The 9,688-nt window shown below is 53.6% G+C and overlaps 1 protein-coding gene across 1 annotated transcript; it reads right to left on the bottom strand.

The window, feature by feature from the left end:
* Nucleotides 1–3,977: 3,977 nt before the first annotated feature.
* On the bottom strand, nucleotides 3,978–6,625 carry LINGO1 (leucine rich repeat and Ig domain containing 1). The gene has a single exon (XM_010571644.1). It carries the CDS (start codon nucleotides 6,259–6,261, stop codon nucleotides 4,420–4,422), a length of 1,842 nt encoding a protein of 613 aa, XP_010569946.1. The 5' UTR covers nucleotides 6,262–6,625; the 3' UTR covers nucleotides 3,978–4,419.
* Nucleotides 6,626–9,688: the final 3,063 nt, after the last annotated feature.

Raw genomic sequence — 9,688 nt, 5'->3', positions numbered from 1 at the left:
AATAAAAAAAAAAGGAGAGCGAGTGATAAGGAAGAAAAAAGGGAGAGAGTAAAAAATTTGCTCTGAAGCAGAGATAAGAGAGGGAGGGCAGTTAGTGAGAGAAGGAATAAAATTAAGCGCGATAAGGCCTGATAGAAACAGGGGAAGGCAGCAAGCCCGGGCAATGCAGCCAGGCTCTGCAGGCAGAGAAGCGGGGGGGCTGCTGGGTGCAGGGAGGTGAAGGGCCAGCCTGACCCCCTCTCATCTGGTCCCCTTCACCCCTGTGTAGGCAAAGGTGTCAGTCTCAAACCTGACCTTTTGCGCTGCTCTACATGCCTCTGATGATCCGGGGAGAGGAGATGAGCGGGCGCAGGGATTGATGAGGAGGGTCAGGGAGTCGGCGGGTACAAATGTCTCTCCCGCAGGGTGCTCGTAAATCTGCTCCTGCCTCAGCGGCAGAAGGGAAGAGCCAGGCACCTGCCAGCCACAGCCCACAGTGGGGGGGGGGAAACACAGAGCCTGGTGGGGAAGGAAGTGCCTAGGGCAGGTGATGTGCTCAGGTTGGAAGTGCTGAATGAGCCCTTGTCCTCCTCCCTGCCGCGTCCCAACACATGGTGCCTGTCATGGAGATCCCTACAGGACTCCCATCAGTCTTGGAAGTAGGGGAGGTAAGGCATGTTTCACAGGCAGCCTTCCCTCCTTGCCTTAAACACAATTCTTCCTGGTTTTTTTTTGCTACCCCTTTTAAGCTGTTTTATTAAGTGCTTTTTATTTATCCTTATTAAAAAGAAAAAGTAAGAAATGCTGTCTGGCTCTGATACATAGCCCACAGTTACCTGAAGAGCAATGCTGGAACCCAGCCCCTGCTCTCTCACCCCTGATTAAACTGCAGAAGAAACACACTGTAGATTTCAGTAAAGGAGAGAAAAAGAGTTTATTCTTTCGGGTTTTCCTCCTCCCATCTTTACCAGCCATGAAAATTGCTGAGCTGAGATTCTGGCCACTCTGAGATGCTTTTCTTCTGCTCCATCCATCTGCTTTAATCACACGGTGACTGAAAAAAAAAAATTATCCAGTTCACAAAGCATCAAAGATTAAAAAAAATCAGTGTGGATAATAAACTGTGTGGCAGGCAGCAGTGCCACAGACCATTGGGCAAACTTGCTAATGAGGGACTTTGAGCCACAGCTCGGATGCAGGACAAGCAGTGTGGCTTCCCCTCTCCCTGGGAGGGTTTCAAGCAGCAGAGGTGGTGGGTCTGGGGGCACATGTGGGTGTGGGTGGCAGGTCGTGGGCTGGGAAGAATCCTGCGCTAGCACAGCCTGCAATGTTACACGGAAAAGAAATAATTTTCTTTCCTCTTTTCTTTTTTAAAGCTTCTTTTTAACAGTGAGAGGCTTGATTCCTCCCTTTGCTGGGACACTGTAGCGTGCTGCAAATACCTTGTTGGACTTGGTTATTAGTTGTTTGGGTTTTTTTGATCTGTGTGTGTTGAATTAGCTCTTTTAATCACAGCATTAAAAAAAGGATAACTGGAGTCAATTAAGAAGCTTTTTTAGATTGCCAGTGTTAATAGCTGTCCAGGATCACGGAGACCCCCCCTCCACCTCTCTGCTGTCTGTTGAACTCCTGATTGAGTTATTGTCGGTCCTGGCAACAAGGCTCAAACTGAAATTTCTGCACCTAACGTGTCGCAGTATGTGGCTTTCTTGGCTGTGCTCAGCTTGGCATCTTCCTCTGGAGGGCTGAGGCCTCAGTGCATCCCTGCGTCTCCCAGGCAAGTGCTGCTCCAAGCCGGTCCATGGGGTCCCTGGAGCAGGATCTGCAGTGCGGGTGGAGCTGAGTGTGCCTGCCTTCAGCTTCAGGCCTAGGTTTGTGTGTTCCTGTTTGTGGTTTCATATTTAGCTCACTGAAAATGTTGGTTAAACACTGGTGGGAGGGGAAGCTTGCAAAGAAGCATTTTGCTTTGGCTCTTTTAAAAAGCAAAACAAAAGCAAAAGGCTTTTAAAAAAAATGTTTTCGTTTCAAAGTTATAAAGGAAAGATGGGTTAGAGATGAGAAACTAACAAATCAAAGCTCCTGAAACCTGCTGCGGAGAAAGAAACACAAAATGTTTTGTTTGAAGATGAATAGAAAGCTGAAACTAGCAAAAAATTCCCCCTCCCCATGAGCACAGATGTTTCAGGTTGGTTCTTCTAGATTGGCACATCGCTGGAAGAAAAGCAAATCCATTTTTTTCCCTGTTGGCGCTCCAGGTTCCTGTCGCTTTTTTTTTATTATCTTGTAGTGACTTTGATCCCTGAAGACTCCTGAAGTGCTTTATAAATCAAGCACGCAAATCTCAGCTCATCCACCTCGGAGATACCGCTGGGGCTGGGTGGGCCAGGAAGCCGCTGCCCAATGCGGTGCCACCAGTCCTGGCAGCAGCTGGGAAGGACTGGAAGCACCTGCTGCTTCAGTAATGCTTATAAAAACCTTTAGTGCCCGTATTATCACTGTTTGCAGGGATGTTCTGTGCTTCCAGCACAGCCAAAGGCCATCAGGCTGTGCTGGGGTCCCCCAAGCCACAGTACCAGCCCTGTTTCTCACATGGAAAGGCCCCACGGGAGGGCTGACCATGGCCTTTGCCCCGCTCCACACCTTCTGAGGCTTGGGAAGTTGGCACAAACCAATTGGGGAAGGGCTGAGCTGGTCTGATGATGCTTCTCTTACTTTTCAAAGACATCTCTTTCCCCATCATCTTTCCCCCTCTTGATTTTACTCTCCCTCTGTGGTTGCCCTCCTGACTTGCTCCTTTTAATTCATTTGCTGTATAACACTTCTATGCTGATGCTTTCTGTAGCCTGTGCCATGTCTTGCTGCCGTAGGTAGCTCTGCTCTCAGGGCAGGCTGGCATTGTCACACCTCTCCCGCATGGGATGCACCAGTCAGGGCAGCCCTGCCCAGGGGGGCAGTTTATCCGGCGTTCCTCCCCTTTTCCTCCTTGAGAGAATACAAACCTTCCACACCTCCTGATCCCAAGTATCAGAGCTGAGCAAAGGGACATCGCTGCCTGCTGACCAGACACCATGGTGGTGGGCACGCTGGAGCTAGCACCAGGGCAGCCAGGGCGTTACAGCCTGCACCACCTCCCTGCTGCAGCCCTGCGCCTGTTTTCCTCTGGCTCAGGCTGTGCATGTGTGTGTTTATAAACGTATGTAATTTTGGTTATTTTCAAACAAAGTCTCCTGCAAGCGTGGAAGCTAAATTCCCTTGGATGTGCCTGAGGGTGCTTCTGAGTCTGGCTGCCAGTGGTCAGGTCTGAAAACCACCGTGAGAGTCGCTACAGGTAGGTGGGGAGCAGCACTGAGTACCAGGGGCGGACAGGGCCAGGCAGGGCACTGCCGGTTTGTGCTGCCAGCAGGGGCTCTAATGGAATTGCAGCATCCCTGCCCGCAGGGACAGCTGTCCGCAGCACAAGAGCCACCTTGTCCCCCATCGGAGAGGAGACACCGCTGTGCTGCTGGCAACGGCAGGTAGAAAGTCCTCTCCCCACGGAAGAGGCAGCAGGATCCCCAGGTACCCCCAGCGCTGCCCCGCTGGCTCTCAACCCAGGGACCGCAGCCACGGTGAGCTGCTGCCTGCTCTGCGGGCTGCCCCGCAATGGGGCTTTGCGTTCTTCTCACCACGCGGAGGGCAGGCAAACAAAGCTCCGCTATGTACGGCTTAACGCACGTCAGCACTGCAGCCTCGCTCCCCTGGGCTTTGGGGGTGGGCGGGTGAATGGCTAAAACACCACAACCGGTCCTTGGGGGAAAAAAAGTCAAACTCCTCTTGGTGCTGTGCAGGGCCCAAGACACTGCGGGAAGTGCCTTTTGGGGGAGCGCGAACCTTTGGCATCAGCGGGAGACTCGCCCTGGCCGGGGGCTGTTCTCAGTGAGGCAGCTGGAAAACGCCTCCGCGGCGAGAAAGCGAGCGCTCGCCGAAGATACAGAACTGGACAGATCAAGAAGTCAAGATTTTGCATTCCAACTATCTATAGGAAATAGGGTTTTTTTATTATTTCAAGTTTTCATAAAAATCCATAATTATTGAAATCAAAGTTACAGAAGAAAGTTCGTAACTTTTTATTGATTTTATTTCTTTTTTCTTTCTTTTTTTTCCCCCCTCTGTTGCTTTTCCCTCTCAGTTATATCTGACACCAGAGTCCATCAGACAAAGTCCTTACAAACACAGGAGTCCTGAAGACATCGGCTGAATGTTTTCCTGGTATAAAGAAGAAGAGGAGGAGAAAGAGGTGGTGACAGTGCGGGTGCAGTGGGTTTGGACAGGGGCAGAGGGCGTGGTGGAAGGAGAGAGGTCGGTATGTTTGTAGCAATGTTTGTTTTTTAATTATTTTTTATTTGTTCTTTTTTAAAAAAAACAAACCACCACCATTATTATTCGCAAATTGTTGCCTGGTTAAATCATTTTCATGTTGAACTTGCGCGGCGCGTCGGCAGAGCTGATGCCCGCGTCAGACTTGCGTGGCACGTACTCGATTTCAATGTTGTGCTTGGTGTTGCCTTTCCCCCGGCTCCACAGGAAGAGGAGCACCAGACAGAAGAGCACGACGCCCAGGAAGGAAATGAAGCCCATGGTGGTGGCGATGATGAGAGTCTTGATGTCAAAGGGGAAAGGCACGGTGGCGCGCGTGCTGTTGGCATCGCTCTCGTTGGGCTGGTTGGAGATAAATGCGAAGGTCTTGTTGGGCTGGTGGGGCCAGTCTGGGGAGTAGCTGCGCACGTGCAGGTGGGCCAGCATGGTGTCATTGCCACCCGCATTGCTGGCGATGCATAGGTAGGTGCCATTGTCCTGGATCTGGGCGTAGCGCACCTCCAGCGTGCCGTCAGGGAAGACAGTGAGCCGCCCGTTGGTTTTGGTAGAGATGAGGTGCTTCCGGGGAGAGAGCCACATGATGGTGGGGGGCGGGTCCCCATCCGCCCGGCAGACAAAATGGACCGTGTGGCCTTCGTCCACGAAGATCTGCTGAGGTTTGCGGTCCCGTATCCGTGCTCGGCGGCAGGTGAAGTAGTTGGGCAGGAGGACATCGGGGAAGTCTTTGAACTCCTTGCCCTGGACGAACTCGGGGGTGGAGCAGGTGGGCTGCTGCTTGTTGAAGTTCAGTCTCCATCGCCGCCGGAAAACCCAGAGCAGCCGACAGTCGCAGGCTAAGGGATTGTTGTCGAGGATGAGCGTCTCCAGGTTGCCCACCGAGTGGAAGGCTGACTCCTCCAGGGTGGTCAGCAAATTCCCGGACACGTTCAGGATGCGCAGGTAATTGAGGCCGCGGAAGGCGAAGGGCTCGACCATGGTGAGCTGCCCTCCCACCAGCTGGATCTCCTGCAGCCTGAGGAGGTCATGGAGCATGGAGCCCTCGATGGTGACGATGGGGTTGTAGGACAGGTTCAGGAACCGGAGGTAAACCAAGTGCCTCACCGACACATACGGGATGGACGTGAGGTTGCAGTGGGTGATGGACAAGGAGGTCAGGTTCAACCCGTAGAGGCAGTTGGACGTCATAGTATCCAGGTAGGGCCAGTGTGAGATCTCAAGGACCTTGAGCCGGTACAGCCTCTTGAATGAGTAATCCCGGATGGTGTTGATGTTCAGATGGCGCAGCCGCAGCACGATCAAGCCGTGAAGGTGAGACAGGGCCTCCGTGGGGATGGAGGTCAGGTTGCATTTCTCCAGGGTCAGCTGCTCCAGGCTGTTGAGGCCGCTGAAGGCCCGGTGGGAGATGTAGACAAGGTCATTGTCCCCCACCTCCAAAGACTTCAGGTTGTACAAGTCCTGGAACATGTAGTCTAGGAGGATCACAATTTTGTTCTCACTAATGTCTAGCTTGGTAAGGTTGCTGAGTCCAGTAAACACCCCCAAGGGGATCAGCTTGAGTCTGTTACTCCTGAGCCCCAGCGTCCTGAGGTTGAAGAGGTTGTTGAAAGCCCCAGGTTCAATGGCACTGATAATGTTCTCATTTAGCTCCAGCTCCTCCAGGTGAGGGTAGTTGGCAAATTCATCCTGGTTGAGCGTCTTGATGCGGTTCTTGCCCAGGTCCAGCAGCCTGGTCTCGGTTGGGATCCCCTCCGGCACAACCATGAATCGCTTCCGGTGGCATAGGACAGCGCGCTCCTGGGCGGAGCACTCGCAGCGCGGTGGGCAGCCCGTGGCGGAGCCGGACAGGATGGATCCCAGCATCAGGAGGAGAATCGGCTGCCAGCAGGCCAGGATTGGGCTGCGCATACTCGCCTCCCCAGCTACCATCCTATCTCTCACCTGCAGGTAATATGGGGGAGAGAAAGAGCAAGGTGAATGTGAGCATACAACAGGCACAGCCGCGGCAAAAGGTTTACAGTCCTGGCAGAGCTGACGTTAAGGCAAAAGGCACCGCTGAGGCAGAGCAGAGGTTCTCATTTTCCAGCTGAAATCCAGCCCTTTGGCTACAAGACCATCTCTCCTCCCCACCTCCCAACTTTCCACTTGATGATTGAACGTGCACAGACTTTGAGTGGAAAGCCTTGAGGAATCTGTGTCAGACAGACCTCGCTTCCTCGGCTTCTTAAAAAAAAAAAAAAAAAAAAATTAATACTGAACACATCTATCTACATCCTATTTTAAGCTCTTGAAATTATTCAGTTCCCTGTAGATGGAGCCTGAATATAAAGACTGCTTTGCAAATGCAGAGGAGCTGAGCAAGGATTGAGCATCTGGGGGAACCCCGCTTGGGTTTGGCTGGCAGCGGGGTGTCCGAGCAGGGAGCAACGGTGACAGCTCCATGGGGACCGGTCCCCTTCCCCTGTGCTCCCCCAGGCTCCGCAGTGGTCTCTCTGTCCCCCCTCCAGGGCTAGCCCCTTGCCTGCCTGCCTGCAAGGTGCAGACCCGCACCACTCCCCTCTGAGAAACAGCAACTGGTCAGCATGTCTGCAGAGTGAGCTATAGCCTGATGTGAGGTCCAGGGGTGCTATGGGGTAAGGGGGTCTGCCTGGTCTTGGCTGGGAAAGGCCCGGCCTCCTGCTGCCTTCCCTGGGGAGGGCTGGGAGACTTCCTCGGGGGTTATGGTCTGGTTTGTGCCCCGGCCCATCAGCAGGCGGAAGCGAACGCTCCCTGTCACGCTGCCTCGGATGCATTTATTTCCTTGTTGCTCAAGCTGTTATGAGGGATCAAGTCATATTAATACTGCATATTAGACGTACAGCTACTCCAGACCGTGTTTATATCTATTGTTATGTGTACACTCTGCATTGCTTCCACTAATGCTATTTATGGCTATCGCTGAATATGCTCAATACATTACTTCCATTGGCTCCGTTTGTATCCATCATTATATATCCTGTACATTACTTTTCCGGCTCTGGCACTATTTATGGGTCTGGTACGCATTCTGTGCATTACTTCCATTGCATCTGTTTATATTCATCATTTCATACAGATATATGACCCAAGTATAACTTTTGGTCCCAAAAAATTTTTCAAAATTTCTTTGCAAGAGGCAAGGATGAAAGATGATGGACGGGTCATAAAAACGTCCACCAGCGCCATCTCAGAAACCACCGGGCCTCGACACGCCAGGCAATCTGGCTGTGAGGTCCCGGAGTCCCCACAGAAACCCTCCTGCCGTTTCCTCCTGGTTCGCTGTCCTTCTCCATCCCCTTTTCCTGCTACCTCTGCGGTAGGGCTGGTCACTGGGGACCACCTGAAGCACATCACCCCCAAAGCGACGGGGTGCGGTGCCAGGAGCTGATCCCGCACAGCTCCCCTGGCAGCGCTGCTGAGCTCCCCCCTGCCGGCCCTGGGCCAGCAAGTTCCAGTCCAGTAGAAACATTTCCAGTGGGTTCGCTTGGGCCTGGGCCAGGCTGCAAGGAGCTGGTTGCTGGGTATTTACAATTCATCATCTCCCCCGTCATCGCCTCCCGAGTGCTGATGCTGCCGGGCAGTCCTAACAAATACAAGCGGGGCTGGGACCAGGACCTGCCGGAGGGATGTGCCGGTGCCTCGGGGCCGGGATGGCGCTGCCAGTTGGCAGCTCTCAGGCGAAGGGCTGCATGTGGAATTGCTCCCCAGGCTCGTACCGCAGCCCTGGCCGGCACTGACCTGCCAGGGGTTCCCCATGCCGCTGTTGCCGCCTCTCCCTGTGGGCGGCACGTGGCCGGCGAGTGCCCGCTCCTCCTGCCCGCGAGTGCCACCGGCACTGCTGCTCCCATGGCCCGCTTGCCAATGTGTGCCGGCTCGCTCGCGGCATCCCTCGGCTGGTGTTTCTCAGAAACCAATTCCCGCTCCTCACAGCCGTGCTGAGAAAGCCATCAAAGCAAGCAAAACACTGCATGCAAAACAAAATACAGTCTAAGGGGCTTAATTATACCAGGGCTGAAAAGACTTCAGCTCATTAGAGTGCCAGGCAGCCGCCCTTATTTGGCTGTGTTCTGGGCTGAAATTTCAGCGCTGCCCGTGCGTGCAGCTGCATGCTGGTCCCTGCTGGGCACGGGGCGGGGGTGAGAGCCGAATCCTGCTGCAGGGCCCCATGCATGGCTCCCGCATTGGCCCGGACCTCCCCTGGGCCAAAATCTGCTTCTCTGCCAGTGGGGAGGGCATTGCACCTGCAACACATTTGGTCCTGCGCTGTTGTCCCTGCACTGGCCTCGGTGGAGGGGCAGCGGCCAGAGCTGCTGGGAGCAATGCGGCACCAACGGCTAAAACATAAGCAAAGAGGTGATAGATGAATGAAGCAAAATCTGCATGGTGTTAAAGTCGAGACAAGCCCACTTGTGTAGAATTGAAGTCTAGACACACCTCACATGTTATTAGTTCTCAGCTAAATTTAAATCCGTGATAAATACAATCCCTGACAAAAACATCCGTAATCTTAATAGCCAGAGCCACAGAAGAGCTTTGGGAGAAAGACAATGAATAAGCTGAAAAATTCTGGGCTAAGATGAGCTTTAAATCACTTCTGGTTCCCATTTACCTCTGGTTGTTTCAGAAGGGAATATTTGTGCCTCAAGGCGAGGCAGATATTAAGAGGTGCCCTTCTAAAAATGACTCAAACAGTGATTATTGTGCGAGCTCAAGTCAACAACTCATGCACGGCTTTCCACTGACCATCACGCATCCCCCCCGCAGTGGCGGGACTCGCATCACGTCAGCGAACCTCAGCCCGAAGTTAGGGCTGTCCTTTTCGGCCATCCTGCGTCTGCCACCACACGGTGCTGCGGTGCCTGGTGCTGGAGCCGTGGGTGCCGGCTGAGCGAGGGGCTGCAGCCACCTCGGATGGGCTTGGGTGACGCTGGGGAGAGGGTCTGGTGTCTCCGGGGCAGAGAGGGCAGTGGCTGCTCTCACCAATTGCTGCCTGCAGGAAACTGGGAAGTGACTGAGACAAAGTGCTACCAAACGTTGAAGCTCTCCCAGATTTACTCTGAGGAGGACTGCGAAACGGGCCGGAGCACCCTCCAGGGTGCCCAGCACGAGCTGCCAGGCAGGATCAGGCCACATGGCTGTGATGCAGCCCTCTGGTGTGAACGTGGCTCTCATTTCTCACATAAAAAAAAGGAATCGGTAAGAAAGGAGCAGCTGCCAGACTTGCTGCCTTTAGGCAATGAGCAAACCAGCACAAAAATCATGCCTGGAGCCACGGCGTCCACTCACCCCTGCCCTCGCCACCCTGCTGCCTGGGGATGAGGGCTCCAAAGGACAACCC

Source organism: Haliaeetus leucocephalus, unplaced genomic scaffold (assembly GCF_000737465.1).
Source record: "Haliaeetus leucocephalus isolate CR32 unplaced genomic scaffold, Haliaeetus_leucocephalus-4.0 Scaffold339, whole genome shotgun sequence".
Classification (NCBI taxonomy): domain Eukaryota; kingdom Metazoa; phylum Chordata; class Aves; order Accipitriformes; family Accipitridae; genus Haliaeetus; species Haliaeetus leucocephalus.
This window is presented reverse-complemented; position numbering and strand designations above follow the sequence as displayed.